Raw genomic sequence first — 20,709 nt, forward strand, 5'->3', positions numbered from 1 at the left:
AATTAAATTAAATTTTCTTGTGTGGCACATAGATATGATACCTAGAATGAACTGGAGTGAACAGTGGATGGATCTATGGAATGTGTTTTATGGACAATTGATCTGACTATGGAAAATGACTATGTAGTTAGTAAGTGCTATGCAATAGCTACCACGGTCAATGTGTATTGTACATTTATACTTCTACAAATTAGTTTGGTTATGTCTTAATCTTTTCTTTCTGCTTTCCTACTTCTTACTTTCGTTATATCTTTTGTTTTCTACCCCTCTCTACATAATTTTTGATTAAATATAATATTTCATGTGTATGTCGCTTTCACCAATTTTGTTATATAACAGATGTGGAGAGGGCTTTTATAAGTGTCATAACTTGTGCCCAATCCGTTTGTTATAAGCAATAAAATATGTTTAAATCAATCAATTACAATATTAATCAAAATTCTTTTGTCAAGGCAGTATTCAAAATTTAAATTTTCCAAAAGACGTATTTTAAATGCCAAAAGAATATGAAGAGTTTCTGAACGTGCATTACTTGATTACAACATGAAGTGACACATAAAGTTAGACGTTGAAATACGATGACGACTTTCTGGCTAGGATTTCGTCGGTCTGCAGGTACACGTACCAACTGCACACTTACAGTTGGTGTAATCAGTACAGCCTACGCCGCAGGCACAGGATTCTGAAACAATAAAACATTAAAATGTAAGGTTACTACACTAAACAAATTTTTCATTTTGGGATTGTATTCTCTTCCTTACCGGGATGTCGACATGTGTCACCCTGCAGACAATGTGGTTGAATTGTTCTATGAAAGATGGTATTCGTCTTCATGTGATATTCTTCTACTTCAACCCCTTCTTTTAAAATCGCACAAGATTATCCAAATTTTGCACAAATACTAAAATAAAAATTCTGACACTGGCACCGATGATTTTTGTCATTTCATTCGTCATAGAAAGGATTTTGCATTCAGTGAAAATGGTCGATCACAACAACATTAAAATACAGATTTATTTATAAGTTATCTTTTTATAATTCTTATGTGGATTTTTAGACAACTGATCTCGCCATTTTTACATGGTCTAAATCAACTTACCACAATTCGAGCATGCACATTGGACTCCACATTTTGGACACTGACAAGTTCCGTCGCACTCACAACCAGTTTTGTCGCAACATGTTCCGTTCTTGCAATCTTCGATACAGCAGACAGCAACAACTGTAATCGAAAATGTAATTACTTTCTAGTACAAAGTATGACTCGCATTGTCTTAAAATGAATATTCATTAACATGTTTGTTGCAATGACGTTTCAAGTATTTCGTCTGTAGAATACCCCAGATTGTTTCAAAATATTTGGTATTTTATGCGATATCGTTTCTTAGAGGAAATTAATTCGGGCATTGCGGTTATGATAACCTATTAAATGATGAAAAATGAGTTTGAAATGTTTGCAAAGTTTTATTTTAAAAGATTTGAATCGTGTTCGCTGCAGAATTGCATCGGTATTTCCATATGAACATTTGATATACATGTGCATCTTGCTATTTCATTCTAATATTTCTGAACATTCCTCCTCCCTCTCGACCAGGTCCCAATCCTCTAGGTCTTAGTTACGATCACATACTCTTTGTTCACCCCTGGAGACCAAGGATCCCCAACCCCACCTTCTTTGTGTCCTTACTATTAAATCAATTTTCCTGATTACAGTTGCAGGTAGTATTTACATACTATATTTTGGAATAAACTGAGCCACTATGATATGTAAATTTCCATCCACCGCCGGAATGTTGTATACATATATATCTGATAGTATAGATTTCACAAATACTGTTTAAGTCTACTTTAACCATTCGCCATCCATCCATATAATACACATATCATATTATCACTTAAATGTGATGCGGAAAAAACGAGAAAAACGCATTTATCACAAAGCGATTAAAATAAAATAATTGTGACGGAAAAACCGACATTGAGGTTAGAAACTCAATCAAAACATTTCTTTACTGAATTAATAGTGTATCTAATGGAACAGCACCAATAATTAAGGCAAATGTAAATGTCTTCAAAAATCTGTTCACTTAATACTTACCGTCAGACATTTTGGACAAGTTTAAGTTCCTTATTTAATCCACGTGAAGTTTACGGCAAATAATGCTCGAGTATTATGTCATGTAACAACGAAACCTTATTTATATAAAATGGAATTTTGTGAAAATCGTGTGCAGACGACATGTATCTCGTGTGCAGACGACGAGTATCGTGTGCAAACAAATCAATGAAATAACGTGTCGTGTGCAAAGTATATGGGAAAAAACTACATTACTCTATTTACTACCAAGAAAATCGACCAGTCAATGAAATCAAGAGGGTGGTGTGCACAAGGAAAAGTCGTGTGCATTTACCGGAATGTGTTTATGTTATGTGAATCTAGTATTGCATCACTGTGTATAATGCTAGAGTAAGGATATTATAATTTGTCTGCGTTTCGAGAGTATAACAGGAAACATTTGTCTGTTTAGGGTTCGTCCAAACCAGTCAATTAGGTTGATACTCGTGCATATTCATGAGTAGTGTCGCAGTCCGCACGAGATATTCATGCAGATAATGTAAGGATAGGCAGTCATGTTGAGAGAAAAGTCATTCTAGCCTTGCTTCTCATCGGAACGGTAATTTTGTTTTTATTAGTAGGTATTATTCCATAAATGTTTAATTACATGTATAATGCAGTGTAAGGTGTATGTTCGGTGTTCACCGTTCAGACAAATTTTACATTTTGATAATTTCATGTTCATATTAAAAAATAAATGCATGTAACTGTATACTACACGTGTACCTTATTTTCATTGGTCAAAATGTCAAAAGGTTTTAAAGAGTTTTTCCTTATCAGTTTTTTCTCTGGTTTTTAATCCTGGACACAACTTTATGTATATTGTTTCGGTGTGCAAGAGTGCATTAATTGATTTTGTCATAAACATTTTAGTCCCATGCAAATAAAGCACTGCGCCTTCTACAGTACTTTTATATATACATGATGTAACAGAAATAGAAGGTAATATTAACATAATCTTTCTACAGGGGGAAATACACTGTATGGTAACGGGATCCGGCCCGGTTGTTTGGTATCTACTTCCGGAAATATCGTGCAGGTAAGATGTTGAATGAAGATTTAGGATAGAACAGAAACTATCTATCACTTCAAATTTATCATAAATACATCCTGTGTGCCATAATCGATAATGTTTAGTGAGCATGTTATGACTATAGTGTACGTTTTTGGTACGTACAAAATTCCGGTAGTTTTTATTCTACCCTAATTCTTCATTCAACATCTTATCTTAAAGAAATGCATCCGATATCTTGAGATATGTTCATATTTTCACGCATTTTTCTTGGTTTTGCACGGAAATACCATCCAGGTTACATGTTTGAATACAAATAAGGAGGCTTTATTCTCATTTTCATATATAATTGTTGGATATATTAAAATTTTAAGCTTACACTGTTCTAATTTTTGATAGGTTTCAATAAACAAATGAAATACTATCGAGTTTTTAAAGCGATTCAGCACGTACCCCTCTCATTTGTTTAGGTACGATTTTTCCGGAAGTAGATACCAAACAACCGGGGCCGGATCCCGTTACCATACAGTGAAATAGTATTTCAATTTTCTGAAAGAATTTTCCAAACAGAATAGCCTTGAGAAGTTATCTATCTGAGTAAAATCTTTTAAAGAAAGTGACAAAGAGGAAAACACTTCGTATTCAAAACTTTGCTTAGTATGATTTATTGAAGCTCACTTGATAATTGATAATCCCTCCAATGGTTGCGGACACATTATACATTTGATCCTTTACTGTCCATTACAAAACTAAATACAGTTATTACATGTCTATCTATGGACGGATTATTACATTCTTATTAATATTTAATAATTCTTTAGACGTAAAAGCAAATGATCAATGTCATATTTGTAAACATTGTCAAGTACATGTACAGTAATTTAGTGTTGGAATTCTACCAATAGTCATATTTCTAGTTTTACATTCTCTATATTGTTTTTTTTTATATTTCTTTTCTGTTTACTTTCTCGCACCATCAAAATATAATAATTAATTACTTTATAATGAAGTGCATTTATAAAAAAATTTTGCATAAATACTATAAACTTATATAAACGAATGACTATTTCTTAGAGGATGTGGAAATCAGTTCGAGTAATCCAGAAACAATTTTGTTATGAGTACTGAGGCATTATAAGTGTTGTAGTAAATATTTAGTTTGTCAAATACATTTTTTATTCAATTACATCGTGATACCGATAATATTAACTACTAGTATCTCATATGTATCTTGAAGCCTTCAATTTCCTACAACAAACTTTTGAAACGCACAGAAATTTCTGATTGTTAAAAAATATGCAAGTGTATATAAATATGAAAAATATTTATGATTATGTACATTTAGTTTTAGAAATTACGACATTACCTCTTTGATGTGCTATATTGTAGCTTATAACATGGCTATGATGCCATCTTTTGTTGTCCCCAGTACTTTATTTAGACTATTGTTCAAGTACTTGTTCTGTCTGTAGATTAGTACACCTTTCACTGTAGATTAGTTTACCTGTAGCTGTAGATTAGTTTCAACTAATCTACAGTTCCAGGTAAACTAATGTACAATGAAAGGTAGAGAGTGACACTACATGCAGCATTGTAAAATTGGACAGATAAATAAAAAATAAATGTAATCAAATTCAACATTAATGTAATAGAAAACTTCAATAATACATATTATTACATATTTTCTGTTTTATATATTGATTCGTGGACATCGGCATAAATCCAATCACATCAACCACAACGCATAAAATTACTCCTTGTGTTGAAAATCAAGACTCTTTAGTATTTCGACAGCACATGCATTCCTACAATGATGTTTTAATTTTAGATAGATATGTGTACTTTCTTTCTTTGAAAATTGAATGAATGCTTTCGGTATATTTCCCAATAATTCCACTGTTAATTGCTTCATTTCTTGAATACATACACGTAACACATAAATCCACGTTTCCCAAATTGAATAATTTCGGTATAATTCCTTATCCAAGAATCACACAAAGCCTACTGAACAAATTTGAAATTTTAAGCTTTCTTTTCATCACTTTGCCGTTTTCTCTGAAATTCAATGTAGTTTAGAATCCACTTAATCTTGATATTTTGTTTTAGGACCAATCATATTCTTCATTTCATAACGTAGGGCGATATATTCAAAATTAATACGTTTCCATGATAATCCTCCATATCTTCTGAATTTTCGACAAGTTATATCCAAGTAAATGGTCTGCCTCTGCCATAAAGAGCAGTTAAATTAAAATATCACAAAATAAACTCTGTTATTGGAAATTTGATAATCATTTTAGATAGTTTGATTTCGTAAAGATCTTCGGGCCTCGCATTGTCCATTATCTTGACTAATCTACAGTTTGAGGTGTTTCTCCTATACTGAATATTCTCGTGGTCAAAGCGCATTCGAAGAAGTTAGTCTTTTTTCCATAAAATGTCAGCAGGCCACTCATTAGAGTGACTTGGGTCTAATTTCATATTTTCCATAGGTAAGTACGCACTATAATTTCTTTTACTGAAAAACTTTAATATTTCCTGTCCACTTGAACCACTTTTATGATAATTCCATTCCATCAAGACTACAGGAATATTTGTTAGGTCAAAAAAGTTCATTCCTCCGTTTAAAACTTTATTTTCATAGCCTTCAACGTCCATTTTGATGACGACTTTCTCTAGATTGTATCCGGGGAGTTTGAGGATATCGTCCAGCGTTGTGGTCCATATGATATCAGGATATTTCCCTGTGATGACGTCTGACTTGGCTTTGTTAGCATTCTTTTCCTGAAGGATATAAGATCCCCCAACATTCGCTATTACTTTCCCTATGGTAACCCTTTGTGAATGATCTGACAATGCATTTCTCACAATTGTAACATTTCCTGTGAAGTTACCTGCACCCATAGATGAACAAAGTCTTTGGACGTTAATTTCAAGAGGTTCGACAGCTATGACGTTGAAACCCAACATGGCTGCAACCAATGTATAGACGCCGATGTTTGCGCCAATATCCAGAAGAGCAGCATGTTTCTCTTCTTTCAATATTTTTGTGATCAGATCCACGAGGTCCTGTTCCCATGTTTCACCTCTCGACAGAACAGCACTGACCCACGTATCTTTTCGAGGGTCATGAATGAAAATATCCACTGAACCGTACTCGGTCTTTAATTTCACAGACTTAAACAGTGGAGCGTCATCACAAGTGACTTTATCGAGCGCCCAGCTACTATTTTCTGGTTGTTTTGTGTATACTGTAACTGACTTCAGATTCTCTCTTCGATTCTGCCATTGAGTTCTGGATTTCTGCCTGTCTTTGTTCGTGTCTTGCCAAAAATGTCTACTGGTATCCACAAGTCGTAGATTTCCCTGGTGAGGTAGTAACATAAGTCTCTGGTCATGCCTCTGATTAACATTTTCGTCATTTATTTCTCCATGTTTTCGTTGACGTAGACTATTGTTATCGATCACTTTCCAAGAAATTACCATAACCACCGAACACATGCATAAACCAGCTAGAACTTTCTTTCGGGCCATTTCTAGAAATTGGCTGATTTCCCTGAAATAAATAGTAAATATGACTGTATTAGCTAACAAGAAACCGATCGCGAGTACGCATATTAATCCGTCTCCATATAAAAGAAACACTCACACTCTAGTGTTTCTTCCTTTTTATATATACCTTTGCAAGGTAAATTGTCTTTTTTTTGCTTTGTATATATGTAATATTTATGATTGTACAATTCAATTCTCTTTATTACTTTCGGTCTATCAGTCATACAATATTGAACATAGCCACAATAGTTATACTATATAAAGAATGAAATATACTTGAATGTTTACAACAGATTTTATCTGGTTAAATGAAATACAATGACTACACATCAGTTGAAACCTTGATTATTTCTTAATTTTGTTGCCTCATATATCTATTCCAAAAGAACGTAACTCCTTTATATTTTTACTTTTAATAGCTCTGATGGATTGGTTTTTTCCAGTAGTGGATAAAATGATTATTATATTGAAGGATAAAATGATACTCGTCTTCACTTTCTCTTGAATCACCCATACCACATCTTAATCTTGGAGTATTATCATATCTCCTAGCTTCAATACCCGTAGTTTAACAGTAGGATGATCAATGTAACTTGGTAATACAACTCTATTCTGTTTTTTTAATATATACATTTCGTTAGATAAAAAGGCAAGGCAATATTCTATATGTTTGTATATATGGATTTAAACGGTACTGACCGTTGCATGCTTTTTCATTGTATACTCACGTTTAAAATCATACTGCTTGTATTACTCACATGCGTTTGGCTCCATAGACATTTTCTCTCTCTATACATTATATATATATGTAATACTGTCACAGTAAAATGTCTATAGAGCCAAACGCCTGTGGTATTACCTGAATTACAGATCGGCGAGATATTTTGTCGAAGTTGTGTATACAATAATTCTTTAAGGACGGTGACGAACAAGAACATGATTTTACATGAACGGACAACTTGAAAAGCCTTGCTATCTAACTACATGTAATTGCAGTTGTTTCGTTATTCAAAGTGTAACATTGTTATAATATCGAACGTTTAAATGTTAGTAGTATTTTACACGAAAGTATTCGTTTTTATATTTACCATAAACCATAGTAGATCTACTGCTCTTTCTTCTTTTTGAACAATGACCGGGCACTGATCAAAACACTCTGGCAATGGTGCATGCTTTTGTTAAACTTAACAGAACCATTGAACCTATTATTGTGTCCGTTCTATAAATAACTACACAAGTATCTCTGATTTAGCGGCTTATATTCTTAATTAACACATGTACATGTGGATTGCTCCTATTACAACGTAATGTCTTCCCATTATATAGTAGACCTGTTATTGACAGTCAAACAAAGGGAAGTTACTCTGATAGAATGGTATGAAAACTGTTTTATCGATTGGACAATATCTAAATCTCTGATTGTAGATTCTACAAGAATATATTTCATAAAATGTTTTTTTTCTTCTTCCGTTAACATTTGTCAGTGTAACCTAAGTATATTATCCGAGTTAGTCCTGTTTTTTTTTCGATATAAACGTTAAACATTAAAGAAATTATAGCCTTTGATAATGACGGAATTTTATTCAGTCTTTTGACATTGACAATTCGAAGGCAAAATGTTTGGATTGAATTAATACTCTACCGCTAAAACTGTTTGTACATTTCTATAATCCACAAGAAATCGTTTTCTAAACTACTTGAAACAGTTTGAGATCGTTATCAAAACATCTATTACATCAAATATCTTGTCGATCAAGACGAAATTTGGGTCACTTCTTAATGATTCTTAATGATGTTTTCCAGCACAGGCTCCTTATAGATCCTCTTTGCTGGACTCATAGTATTATTTAGTTACATATTATGATTATAGTCACTTCCTAGCTGATATTCTCTTTATAGTTATTGTATTTGATCTCCTGATCGTTCCAGTGATCGTCCAATCTGTTTTTGAAGGTGTCCAATGTCTTAGATGTAACGACATGGTCTGGTAGGTTATTCCATATTGAAGCAATCCTAACGGAGAATGAGTTCTTCCTGATCGATGTTTTAGTTTGCTGGGGGGGAATATTTTCAGCGAGTTTGTCCTAGTGCTAGATCTCTCTGATGTGTCGGACCACATCCTTATGAACTGGGTTGCTCCTTTGTCGTATCTCCCTGTAACTGCCTTGTACGTTTCTATCATGTCACCTCTTACACGTCTGTAACTCAGGGTTGGGAGTTTTAACTTCTTAAGCCTCTCAGGATAAGATAGGTTATCCATTCCCGGTAGTTGTTTAGTCGCCTTTCTTTGTACTCCTTCCAACTGTTCAATGTGTTTCATTTTATATGGTCTCCAGACAACACTTGCATATTCCAGATGGGTTCTTACCAAAGATTTGTAAAGTGGAATAAATAGTTTAGAATCTAGGAACTTAAATGTTCTTCTGATCATACCGAAAATTGAAGTTGCTTTTTGTACTTTTTCGCTTATGTGTTTGTCAAATGTAAGCTCTTTATCAAATATGACCCCAAGGTCCTTTTCTTCTTCCACTTCTTCTAATGTTGTATTATTAAGCACATATCCAGTGTTCCCTCCAGTGTGTTTCCCGACGTGTAATGACTTGCACTTGTCCTCGTTGAATTTGAGTAGCCAAGTCTCACTCCAATGTGTGAGTTGCAGCAAATCTTCTTGTATTGACTTTTTGCTTTCTTGTGAGTTAATTATCTGGAATAGTTTTGTGTCGTCCGCAAATAAGTAAACAGTTGACTTAATCATCTCAGGCAGATCATTTATATAGATGACAAACAGCAGCGGCCCCAAAACCGAACCCTGAGGTATTCCCGATGTCACTCTGCCCCACTTGAATGTTTCGCCGTTGATAATAACACGTTGTTGTCTGTTTACTAGGAAGTCTTCCAACCATGTGAGGGTTTCTATATTGATTCCATACGCTTCCAGTTTTTTCATCAGACGGTGAAGTTCATTTCTCAGTCTTATATCAGAGTAACTTCCCTTCGCTTCACACTGTTGGCACCCAATCCCATCATTTCGGGAAGAATTTTTCATAATTTTTGGAAATGAATTAGAACCCAGTGAAATGAAGGGTCGCAACTCTGATAGATCTCTTAATGGACGTAACCGATATGTTTCCGACATTCAAGCTAAACTCGAGTCAAACACCTCTTGTAACTACCATGATCTTATTTCGACAGTTTTGTTCGCATTGCCTCCCCGTACGTTTTCCTAGCTGTGTTAAATTTTTCCTGATATATCAGAGTTACTTCCCTTTATTTACAAAGTCCGATATTTTAATCAGGCCCCATTTCATATGATCTAGTTCTCAAAAACGTACAGGCAAATGATGAAGATTGAAAAGTGATATAGCATGTCCGAAACAAATCAACAACTAAATGAAAACCGTCATACATATTTATTACATATCAAAAATACATTTTCAATTGTTCAACAATAATTGTTCAACAAGAGTATGTTTTAAATGCATTGATTTGGCTGTTAAAGTTCAAATGTCAACACAAAAGTCGAGAGAAATCCCACCAGGAGACATCGATTAGTCATGATAGATATGACAAGTTGGAAGTCATTGAAAAATGAAAACGAACACTGGCCCCGTAATTCCGAAATGAGTAACAAATAAGCCCAGATCAATCATGAAGGCGATGTTCTGCCTAGGATTTGGCCGGTCTGCAGGTACATCCCACAGGACAGTTACAAAGTAATGATGTGCATCCTTTGCCGCATCCACACGAGTCTGAAAAAAGTAAAGAGAAAAACGGAAAGAAATCAAAAATTTGTGGTTATTATTAATTCAAATAATGAACTAAATACTGGATGTTAAAGGAACCCTTAATTTTGTAACCGTCCTTATCGAAATCCACTATAGTTTGTATGTTATAGAACTTTTCAAATGCATTCTGGCTTCAATAAAATTTGAACACAGCATTCTGTTTGGCATACTTTGTTTCATCCTCGATATTACTCGATATAATGATGGTCATAGTAAGTTAGTAACCATTGGAGTATCAAGGATGGATGTTTAGGATAAGAAATGTTACCTATTGCCATCTTAACCAATTACTTCTTTGAAAATGCGATGACAATCTATGACAATTTAATTTCATATTTTGATAATCGGTTACTCACCAGAACATTGGCATTTTACTCCACATCTTGAACACTGGCAGGCTCCTTCACACTTGCATGCAATAGACCCACCACAGCAGTTTCCAGCCTGGCATTCTTCAAGCTTGCAAATAGCAGCAACTGTCGACAACAATAACAAACATTTCTTTATAAGCATAACAGTAAAACATGTACATGTATTCACTTTAAAATGCACATTCAACTACATGAGTCTAAAATTATCTCCCACATTAGTATGATATTACTACCTCACTTTCCAAACTATTACTGGTCTGTAAGGTATTATAGTACGTGTTTACGAAATAGCAACATTATCTTAGTCTTCGTAGTTTAAATCTACTATTTAAGAGCTTTTTTGCAAATACGAGAGTAAGATTTGAATTATAGTCACACTTAATGATATCAAAAGGAAGAGAATGTGGTTATGATACTTCGATACCGAGAAATGTAATTCAATTGTATGTGTTCAATCCATTCAATGGTAACTTTAGTGGGTACTACGTATACATGTATGTCACTACTTAAGTAGACAGTGTAACTGTGGATATCTAGGATGACGAACTCCACAAAGGTATTCTACTGTTTACATAAAATTGATAAACCTTTATGAACACTAGCTGTATATCTCAGTATTTCGGTTACAATAGTGTAAAGGACTGCAACCGTGTGTAGCATTTGCAGATGCATACATGGTCAACTGTACTGTACAAATATGTAAATTGATATGACAGTAATATCAAGTTAGTAACCATTGGATGAATATATATATACCAAGAAACGTAATTCAATGTGTGTGTTCATTCCATTTTTCATAGGAAAAAGTGCTTATTAAAACATTTATGTACATTCGATCATTATATTATTCGAGACTTTTAATTCGTACTTTCGCTAAATTATTTTAGTATTGTGAAATAATATTGTACTTAAATTATATGATCAATTTATTTACTTTTGATATTGTTATTCAAAAATCTTTGACTTATTGTTGTCAGCTCTGTACTAATTATATCTATTTACCGTGTACATGGTGTTAATCTACTAGAACAACTATATTAAGAGCACTGGTCAAACCAGATATGACACGTATCCCCAGGACAATGGACACGCTAATTAGTCCACTTGCAAGCTTAAGACCACTGACCAGTGAGACGAGTAGTGAATGTCATTTGTTAATCTTACGTGATATACTTTGTAATCAGTTAGGGTCTAGAGCTCGGACGGCACGGGCCGTTTTTCGGATACTCCGGATAAATCGCCTACCGACTTCTAGGAACAGTTATATTTAATAAATTTATATTAGGAAAATTATTCTGCATCTTTGGATTTCGTCCTTTCAATGGAAATATATAACAATGACGTCAATTCCGTTGTGAAACATTCAATGGTAACTTTAGTGGGTACTGGGTATACATGTATGTCACTACTTACAGTAGACATACATGTAGTAACCCTGGATATCTAGGATGAGAACTCCACAAAGGTATTCTACTATTTTCATTAAATTGCTTTGAAAATGCGATGACAATCTATGGCATAATTTAATTTCAAATTTTGATAATCGGTTACTCACCAGAACATTGGCATTTTGCTGCACCTTTCTGACACTGGCAGGCTCGGTCACACTTGCAGGCATCATTCCCACTACAGCAAGTTCCAATCAGGCATTCTTCAAGCTTGCAAAGGGCAGCAACTGTCAATAGAAATAATAACTGTCAATAACAATAATAACTGTCAATAACAATAATAAATGTCAACAACTGTCAATAAGAAATATTTCTTTAGTAAACACAAATCATAACTTCGTTTTTAAAATGTATGCTTATTCAACTATACAAATCTATAATTTTATATCTATCATATTCCTCACTTTTCAAACGATTACTACTAGTGTTGTATAATACATAGAGTATTTGTTGAGTGTTTACGGAATGGCAACATTATCTTAACACTGGTCATTTAAATAGAATATTTAGAACTATTTTGCAAATATTATAGTAAGATTTGAATTATTCACTCTATAATATCCTGGTCGAGTTATATTCAAAGATTTCGATTTATTCAATCGCAAAGTTTCTACTGATGCTGGCACCATACTTCAGTATCAGACGCATCATTCTATTTTACCTCTTGTACATTTTAGCTAAAAACAATGATCAAATATGGTATTAAAACACAAATCAGTAGTATCATGGTTAGAGTTTTACGGTCCATCAACAACCAATGTTATTTAAGGTCAAGTCATGCATTAGTTTTAAAGATTCAGATAGAAGATAAATGAGATAGCATCTAAAAGATCAGGATAATACAAAAGAACATAACTAAAACAGATTGTAAAATTAGGCTCAGCATTCACCTGGCAATGTACATTTGAAGACTACAGAGAGAGCGACGCCTAACATCAAAGCCACAGAGTCAACCACAGTGTACCGTTATACGGCTCTTTTGATGTACATCAAATGACTAAGTTACCTGTTCTATTCTGTTGCCTCCAGTTTTACTATGAGATAGTCCAGGGGTGTAGAGATCGTAAGTGATCGGAAGCCCTGGAGTATCGAGGATGATGTGCACACATGTGTGCATGTTTGTAAGCACGAACCACAGGGATCTGAGAATTAGTTACAGATTATATAATCATGGACCCACCAGAGTTCCCCAAAGACCATTTTTAGACGTTTTAGAGCTCTAGATAAATTAAACCCGATAAAAATCATACTCTACATGGTACTATATATATATAGTAACTAATAGTAACTAATTCTCATATCTCCGTGGCACGAACACGTAATAAGCAACCTAGGTAACCTATCAAATGAGAGAGTGAACGTATTTCATACACTGTACGCCTAAATATGAAACTGGCTTACCTTCAGACATCTTGTGCGAAATCAAATTCTTCCTAAAACGTCGTAGAGTTGTTTTCAAATGCTGGACAAATATGGCGGGGTTAAGAAATCCCCATTATATATTGTACGGAATTTTTTTAAATTCGTGTGCAAGACGATATATCGATACGTGTGCAGTTGTTTACGTCGTGTGCAATTCCATCCATGAAGTTTTGTTCGTGTGCAAAATACTAATGTCGCCGAGTAGGTTCGTGTGTACTAGGAAATGTCGTGTGCATTGTATATTATTGATGTTTGTAAATAAATGAAAAATGAAAACTCCTTCTTTGTCTTTGCTGACGGCAGAGGGACCTCCGGTTTATAGGCATTTCCCCTTTGCTAACTACTGTCAAATGTATTCAACTAAACATGATATTTTTACATTAATACAAAATATAAACATTATATCATGGTCTATATAACAATTTTTACTGATTGATATATTTTAGTATGCTTTTTGAAAGCATTAAAATAAGTAATTTTGTCTGTATATAACCATTTAGGAGAATAGAGGAAAACCCCTAGGCACATACATGGGTACATCTGCCGCGGAGTTGCCAATCTCAATGTTTCTAAATCTATCAATGTGCCTACATGTAGGTGGTCACAGTCTGCTTCCCGATGAGTGTCCTTGTCAAACAGGACCCAGTTTTATGGTCATTCATGAACTTAAAATTCTCCAAAGGAAATCATTACATAAGTTAAGGAAACAATCTTTAGTTAAGCCTAAAATCGGTAATGCTTTCCTACGGAGAATTTAAAGATTAAAAAATTTATCTGAACATCTCCATGTATTTTAGCAAATATTTAAAATAAAAATGATATCATAATTTCTGACTCGGCAAATGCATTTGCTGTCAAGTTATTCTTTTCTTAGGTCCAAACCTCGCCTAAGATATCAAATTTCAATTATAGTAGGCAATCGCGGATTAAGCTTATCGCCGTCACAGCATATGTAAATTAGGGTATCTATGTTTCCTTTCTAATAATTTAATATTTGTTTCCGTATACTGTCGGCATGTTTCAGTGAAAATTTGGTATATACCAAATGTAGCTTGAAGCACCTAAGTCTATAGACAGAGTTTAATTTTGATTTTCTATAGGTCAATTAGAACGTAACTACCATGGAAAGGAAAAGTTAATTATAATCGATTTACCTCAAGCAATTTGTTCATCATTGAACAGCATACGAAAGTGAATTATCACTCAAACTATATTGTTTAATATACATATGTTGGAAAGAAACATTTTCAGCATTTGCAATATAATGTATAATCAAATCCACGTTGAAATCCTGCTGATATCTTAATTTCTTATTTGCCGAAGTCAACGTGCCTTCGGCGCTTGTAAAAATCCCACTGTTTACAGAAATGTTATCCTGCTAATTCTCTGCTAATCTCAGCGTTACAAAAGATTGCGTAAATTTAATCAGATTGGCTTTCGGCATACCTATGATGCTATGTGGACAACAGTTTCCGGTCTCTGATAATTGATTAATAAGTTCATGACACCCTAGGAATGTTGGCATATCTTAAACGTATCTAAATTAAACCGTACTTACAATGTCTAAGTTCCTAAATTCAATTTCATCAAACCATCATTGACTCGACATATCTTTCGTTTGATGAGAATATAATTTTTATGGAATGTTTTACCAGACGTAAAACCTTTAAAAAATGCTTAATTGTGCAATTGTAAATTTTCTCGCAATTTCATTGTTTCTTTTTGAGCCTGAATAAGTTCAATCGTAAGTTGTTATCGTTTTTTGCTTGTAGAAGTCCTCCGTCTTCAAAACACACTTAGACACCTTTTGTTAATAAATATTTAATATCGTAACAGACACGTGTGATTGGAACTCACCATTTATTAGTATTGAATTGGAAATCGATTTTTGCCTTGTGAGTATTCGGATCACAGAAGCATGAAGGTTGAGTGTCACCTCGCGGCCGATCGGTCGGCTTTCAATATCAGCGGTATGAGAACAATATCTGTTGCCAGGGCCCAGAACTAACCGATTTCAAAATAAACTATAAAAGACAACAAAGATAATGAAGGCATGTGACCAGAGAATATTTATTTAGCTAACTGCAGTTTATTTCAAATTAAGCGATATTTCAATATATCTAAGTTCATTAATGCAATGCATTATATCTTTGATTGACCTTGTCGGATATATGAAATATTGACCAAAACATCATGAATCTTGACGGTGATATGTTTGTATCAATACATTTGAAGCTAGAATTGGAAAACAAAGCTTATGTATAGCTTACATTTCATGAAACGTGTATTCCGAAGGTCAAATAGTCCCATACCAGGCGCGTAATACAGTACTCCCGTGCATCCAAATCATTTTCCTGGCCATTTTAGAGTTATGTAATAGAGGTTATCTTTATTCACACAAAATAACCAATTTTTGGCTGTATCTATAAATGTATTGCTTCCGCCAAAAGCTGTACACCGATCGCCAACATATGTCTCCCGTTGGTAACAACTGTTAGTCTGTATTGAAATTGCTAGTAACCATCTATATCATATATGATTCGATATTCAACTATAGTCATTGACTAATACATAGTCACATGAAGGTGTATATACCATATCAACTTTAGAAACAGCTGCGTCGATATTGCGATTGTGAAAGCGTCCGAACATTCATCAGGGCGCCGTCCTATGACCACCTGATATGAAACTCCATATCTGATATATAGACAATATATTCCATAGGAATACAGTTCAATATTTAAATATTTATTAAATTTTTAGACAAATGGCTTTCGCACCTTTCGGCCCTCGATATACATGTATAATTATATATAAGGTCACGGTCACTCACGGTCATTGTTTAAGCTCGCGTCCTTTCCTCCGTAGATAGATTTAAACGAGTAATGGATCAACCATGAGAAATTACTACGTTCTGATTCACAAAAATGACATTAATAGACTGTGTAAAATATGTGTGGCCCGAAGACAACCTGATTCGCCTATCCTACATTCCGTACAGGTGCGTTATGTGTCACTGGGCTCGCCAATCATTTCATTCATTAGCATAAACATCACAGGGACATGTGAATACGTCATTTACTTAGTCAGTTTTTAGTATCGATAGAATTAATACCCTAATATATAGACTACAACCTATTTCCATGTAGGTCCCTGTGGATCAGAGTACAGTTTTGTATACAATAAATACTGTTATTACATAATTTTTAAACCAATCTACATACAGTTAAACCTCTCTATTAAGACCACTTGAGGTTCTGAGTGAAAGTGGTCTTAATAGCGGGGTGGTCTTAATACCGAGGTGCGTCGGATTAACTTCTTATCAGTAAGAACCGTAACTCTGCATATTATGATCAAAAATAGTATTTATACATGTACTGTACATGCATATACTGTATGTCTCATACATACAGCTACATAATAGATTTGTACATTTTTATTTAGTTGGATAAGTATAAAAGAATACAAAGAAGATATTTTGTTTTAAATTAAATAATTTAATAAGTAAATTCTAATAAATTCTTATTCACACAAGTATTTCCGTCTTTCTCTTCAATATCGACTGCACTTAATTGTGTTTTACCGATGCCAATCTGTTCGGGGAGGCTTTTGACCTCGTGCAATATAACATTTGTTGATTATCACCACCTTGGGTTAAATATTATGAACTAGAGCACAGTAACCCATGAAATATTTGTATAATATTGAACGGTTCGTGATGTTATATTGCACGGCTTTTGGAACACCTCGTCGTTGTTTTCTAGCTTTGTAGAAAACCTCCGAGGAATCGCGCGTAACAGTATATTACGTTATTATGACGTCACAAAGGTTTATGCTCAATTTTGCGCTAGCTATCTCGGATCAAGCACGCCATAGACGTTGCTCTTTGTGCTTGACATTTGGTTTTTATCAAGTAAAGGACGAACACGACGAATATATTGGATTAAAAGATTGCATACTGGGCCCGGCACCATAAAACATTCTCAGATTGATATTTTACTCTTGAAAGTCTATGTAAAATCATTAACTTGAGTAAAAAATCTGACTGAGAATATTTTTATGATGCCGGGCCCGTGTCTAATAATTTAAAAAAAAATGCAATACGATAAGAAAAGTGGCGTTACGCCATGAAGTACGTGGACTAGACGCCAATCTTCAATATGATTAAAGGTTTCCATTCCGGTACGTTGGTTAAAATTTTGATATGTGATTTTGGAATTCATGAAAAATCAACTAAATAACATGTGATTAATTGATTCAAGGAATATATTTTGATTTTGTTGAGGTTATGAGGGTATAATGATAATGGAGCACGTGTAAATTATGTAACCCCGGCGATACCCTCATAACCTCAATAAAATCCAAATAAAATCCTTACATTTAGTTTTTCACGCAAATTAATATGATTTATTCTCGCGACAGTTGCATAATTTTTTTATTGAAAACCCATATTTTTTTCTCTCCCGTCATCGTCAACTAGTTCGATGGAACAGCTGATCGGAATAGAGTCATTCATATGTTCCCGCCAAAAGTGGGGTCATGACTCCATGTTGCTACGCTAACGACTATCCCCGTAACAATAGAATAACCACACGTGTTGCACTATCATTATACACTGATAACGATCATACTAGAAAGCATGGTTATTGAGTCCATGGTCAATGCAAACTGTATATATTGAAAAATAACATACATGGGGCTTGGTAGCAACATATAGGTACTGTGCAGTGGCAATGTAGATATTCATATTTACATAGGATTAGGGTTTTAACAATTCTAATGCCTCCCCAAGCAAGGCATATCCATCAGAATCAACAGACAGTACGTGGAATTTTCTACTCAAACATTGACAACATGTCATCTTACAAGAAACTAGAACTATAGTTTTTTCACTTTTATCAGTTTTTATACTGATTATTTCCAATACTTTTAGATAGACTGTCACTCTCACATGTGGTATACACAATTCGTGCCAGGTCCCTGTGGTAGTATACTCATTCTGAAACAAACATCTCTAGAGAACCAAAATTCAACATTAGAAATTATGTAAAGGGTCAGTACACAGATTAAAAGCAGCCACGCCAAGATAGATTGTCATCGCCTAAACTTTAATCCAAGATGTTGGCGAAGCTTGGAATTTCATTAGTCTTCAATTTAATATACGGAGTACAGAGTACGCATACGTTGTAAGGGGAGTCACTCCAACAAACTTCTTAACCGTGAATAGAGTCATGACGCCAAGTCAGCCATCCGAGCTATAATCGTCTTTAGATCAAATACCTCCATTGCAAGACAGAAACCAATCTGCCAGAAACTTTGCCACAACATAAATTCGATCCTCAAAATACAACTATGAAAAGGAACTACCAGAGAAGATCAAAATAATTCCAAAAATATTCTTGTTTCACGTCAGATCCAAATCCAGAGTAAAAAATCAACCTTAGGAGAAATGAAAAAAAATGACGAATTATCAACCAACAGTTGATACATTAAACCATTACTCTGCAAATGTATTTGTTTAAGATCAAGATGCTATATTACCTCATCAACAGGATAACATCACAGACGAAAGGGTACTAACAACTTCGCTAGCCAAGGGTAATTAGTCCGATTCTCTTTCTACTAAGGAAGAGAATTGGACTTAATACCATTGGCTAGCGAAGTTTGGGTACTAAAGGCCATCCAAAAAATAGAAAACCCAAACAAACTTCCTGGTCTAGACAACCTACACCCTAATTTCATAATCGAAACAGCAGAGGACCTAAAAACCGAAACAGCAGAAGAGCTAAAATGACCCTTTTTAGAAGTCTCTTCAAAACTGCTGATAACTATCAGGGTGGCAAGAAGCCATGACATAGTCACTTCATTATTCAAAAAGGGAGCGTAACAGATCCCAGCCACTCCAGACCAATAAGTTTAACATCGGTTCCATCAAAAATCATGCAACGGATAGTAAGTGATGAAAGTATAGCTTATATGGATACCAATAACATTATCATTCCTCACCAACACGGCTTCAGAATAGAAAATTCATGTGTCACTTAGCTATATGAATCCACGGAAAATTGGACCAGAAGCCTAGATTCAGGAAAAAGTGTCGATGTCATTTATCTTGACTTTTACCAAAGCTTTCGATAATGTTTCGCACAAGTTTTTTTCTCCTTAAATTAGAACAGTACGGAATAAATAATAAACTGCTGTGATGGATTAAAGCTTTTCTCGACAAGATGATCCTGTAAATGGATCAACATCAGAAATGGAATATCACAGGGGAGCGTGCATGGGCAAGGATGATTTATGTCAATGAGTCAAAATATTCGTTGACGATACAAAGTTATACTACAAAATCAGCTCCACGAATGATAGACAAAACCTGCAGTTAAACATAGAACAAATGTTTTAGATAAATACATCCAAATGTAGATACATGGAAATTATCAGATCACAAGCAAACCATATTCATACTAGAAGACAAGATGGCATCGCAACACCAGTGCAAAAAGTGGAATTGTTTTCATATATGTATTTTTTTAAATTTCGTAGTTGCGAGTCTGTATAGCGGTACTCGGTCACTTGCTTAGACAAATGAAACAATGGTATTCATGTACGATTTTCAATAATTTATCATTTGAATTAAAATATTGGCGATTATATCTAGAGAGGTAAGTGTCGATAGAATGAGGAATGTTGATATCTAGTGCAAGAATAGAATTACACAGGCGAGTTCTTTGATTATTATAGAGAGGTCAATAATCTTCAATTGGAAAACCACACAGGCAGGCAGGACTGTCGGTTACATGAGAGTTAAATAAATCAGAGTTTAAATTACTAGCGGAATTTCTTATTTGGCACAATGTAATATTTGTTTGCCTCTCGCCAGAATATTTAAATGCTTCCGAACATATTGGAAAATAATCGGTAATACCAGATTGTAAACATTCCTTTTTTATTGCACGTATTGATGACATAGAGGGATACGGACAGGACGGAGAGTTCCATTCTG

At 34.3% G+C, this 20,709-nt stretch overlaps 3 protein-coding genes across 4 annotated transcripts; all 3 read right to left on the reverse strand.

The window, feature by feature from the left end:
- Positions 1-509: 509 nt before the first annotated feature.
- Positions 510-2,240, reverse strand: LOC138320975 (metallothionein-like). The gene is made up of 3 exons (XM_069264330.1): positions 2,099-2,240; positions 1,100-1,222; positions 510-682 (listed from the first exon to the last, which is right to left on the reverse strand). The coding sequence occupies exons 1-3, from the start codon at positions 2,106-2,108 to the stop codon at positions 594-596; spliced, it is 222 nt and encodes a 73-aa protein (XP_069120431.1). The 5' UTR covers positions 2,109-2,240; the 3' UTR covers positions 510-593.
- Positions 2,241-3,787: 1,547 nt separating this feature from the next.
- On the reverse strand, positions 3,788-8,589 carry LOC138320976 (uncharacterized). 2 transcript variants are annotated; one of them, XM_069264332.1, is made up of 2 exons: positions 7,409-7,708; positions 3,788-6,684 (listed from the first exon to the last, which is right to left on the reverse strand). In XM_069264332.1, exon 2 carries the CDS (start codon positions 6,660-6,662, stop codon positions 5,547-5,549), a length of 1,116 nt encoding a protein of 371 aa, XP_069120433.1. In that variant the 5' UTR covers positions 6,663-6,684; positions 7,409-7,708; the 3' UTR covers positions 3,788-5,546. The 2 variants fall into 2 exon arrangements, with proteins under 2 accessions (XP_069120433.1, XP_069120432.1); XM_069264331.1 differs by lacking the exon at positions 7,409-7,708 and adding an exon at positions 7,769-8,589 and having other exon boundaries at positions 3,789-6,684.
- A 1,486-nt stretch (positions 8,590-10,075) lies between these two features.
- LOC138320977 (metallothionein 10-II-like) lies at positions 10,076-13,844 on the reverse strand. The gene is made up of 4 exons (XM_069264333.1): positions 13,686-13,844; positions 12,392-12,511; positions 10,822-10,941; positions 10,076-10,429 (listed from the first exon to the last, which is right to left on the reverse strand). Exons 1-4 carry the CDS (start codon positions 13,693-13,695, stop codon positions 10,347-10,349), a joined length of 333 nt encoding a protein of 110 aa, XP_069120434.1. The 5' UTR covers positions 13,696-13,844; the 3' UTR covers positions 10,076-10,346.
- Positions 13,845-20,709: the final 6,865 nt, after the last annotated feature.

The sequence above is a fragment of the Argopecten irradians genome, chromosome 4 (genome assembly GCF_041381155.1).
Source record: "Argopecten irradians isolate NY chromosome 4, Ai_NY, whole genome shotgun sequence".
Taxonomy (NCBI): domain Eukaryota; kingdom Metazoa; phylum Mollusca; class Bivalvia; order Pectinida; family Pectinidae; genus Argopecten; species Argopecten irradians.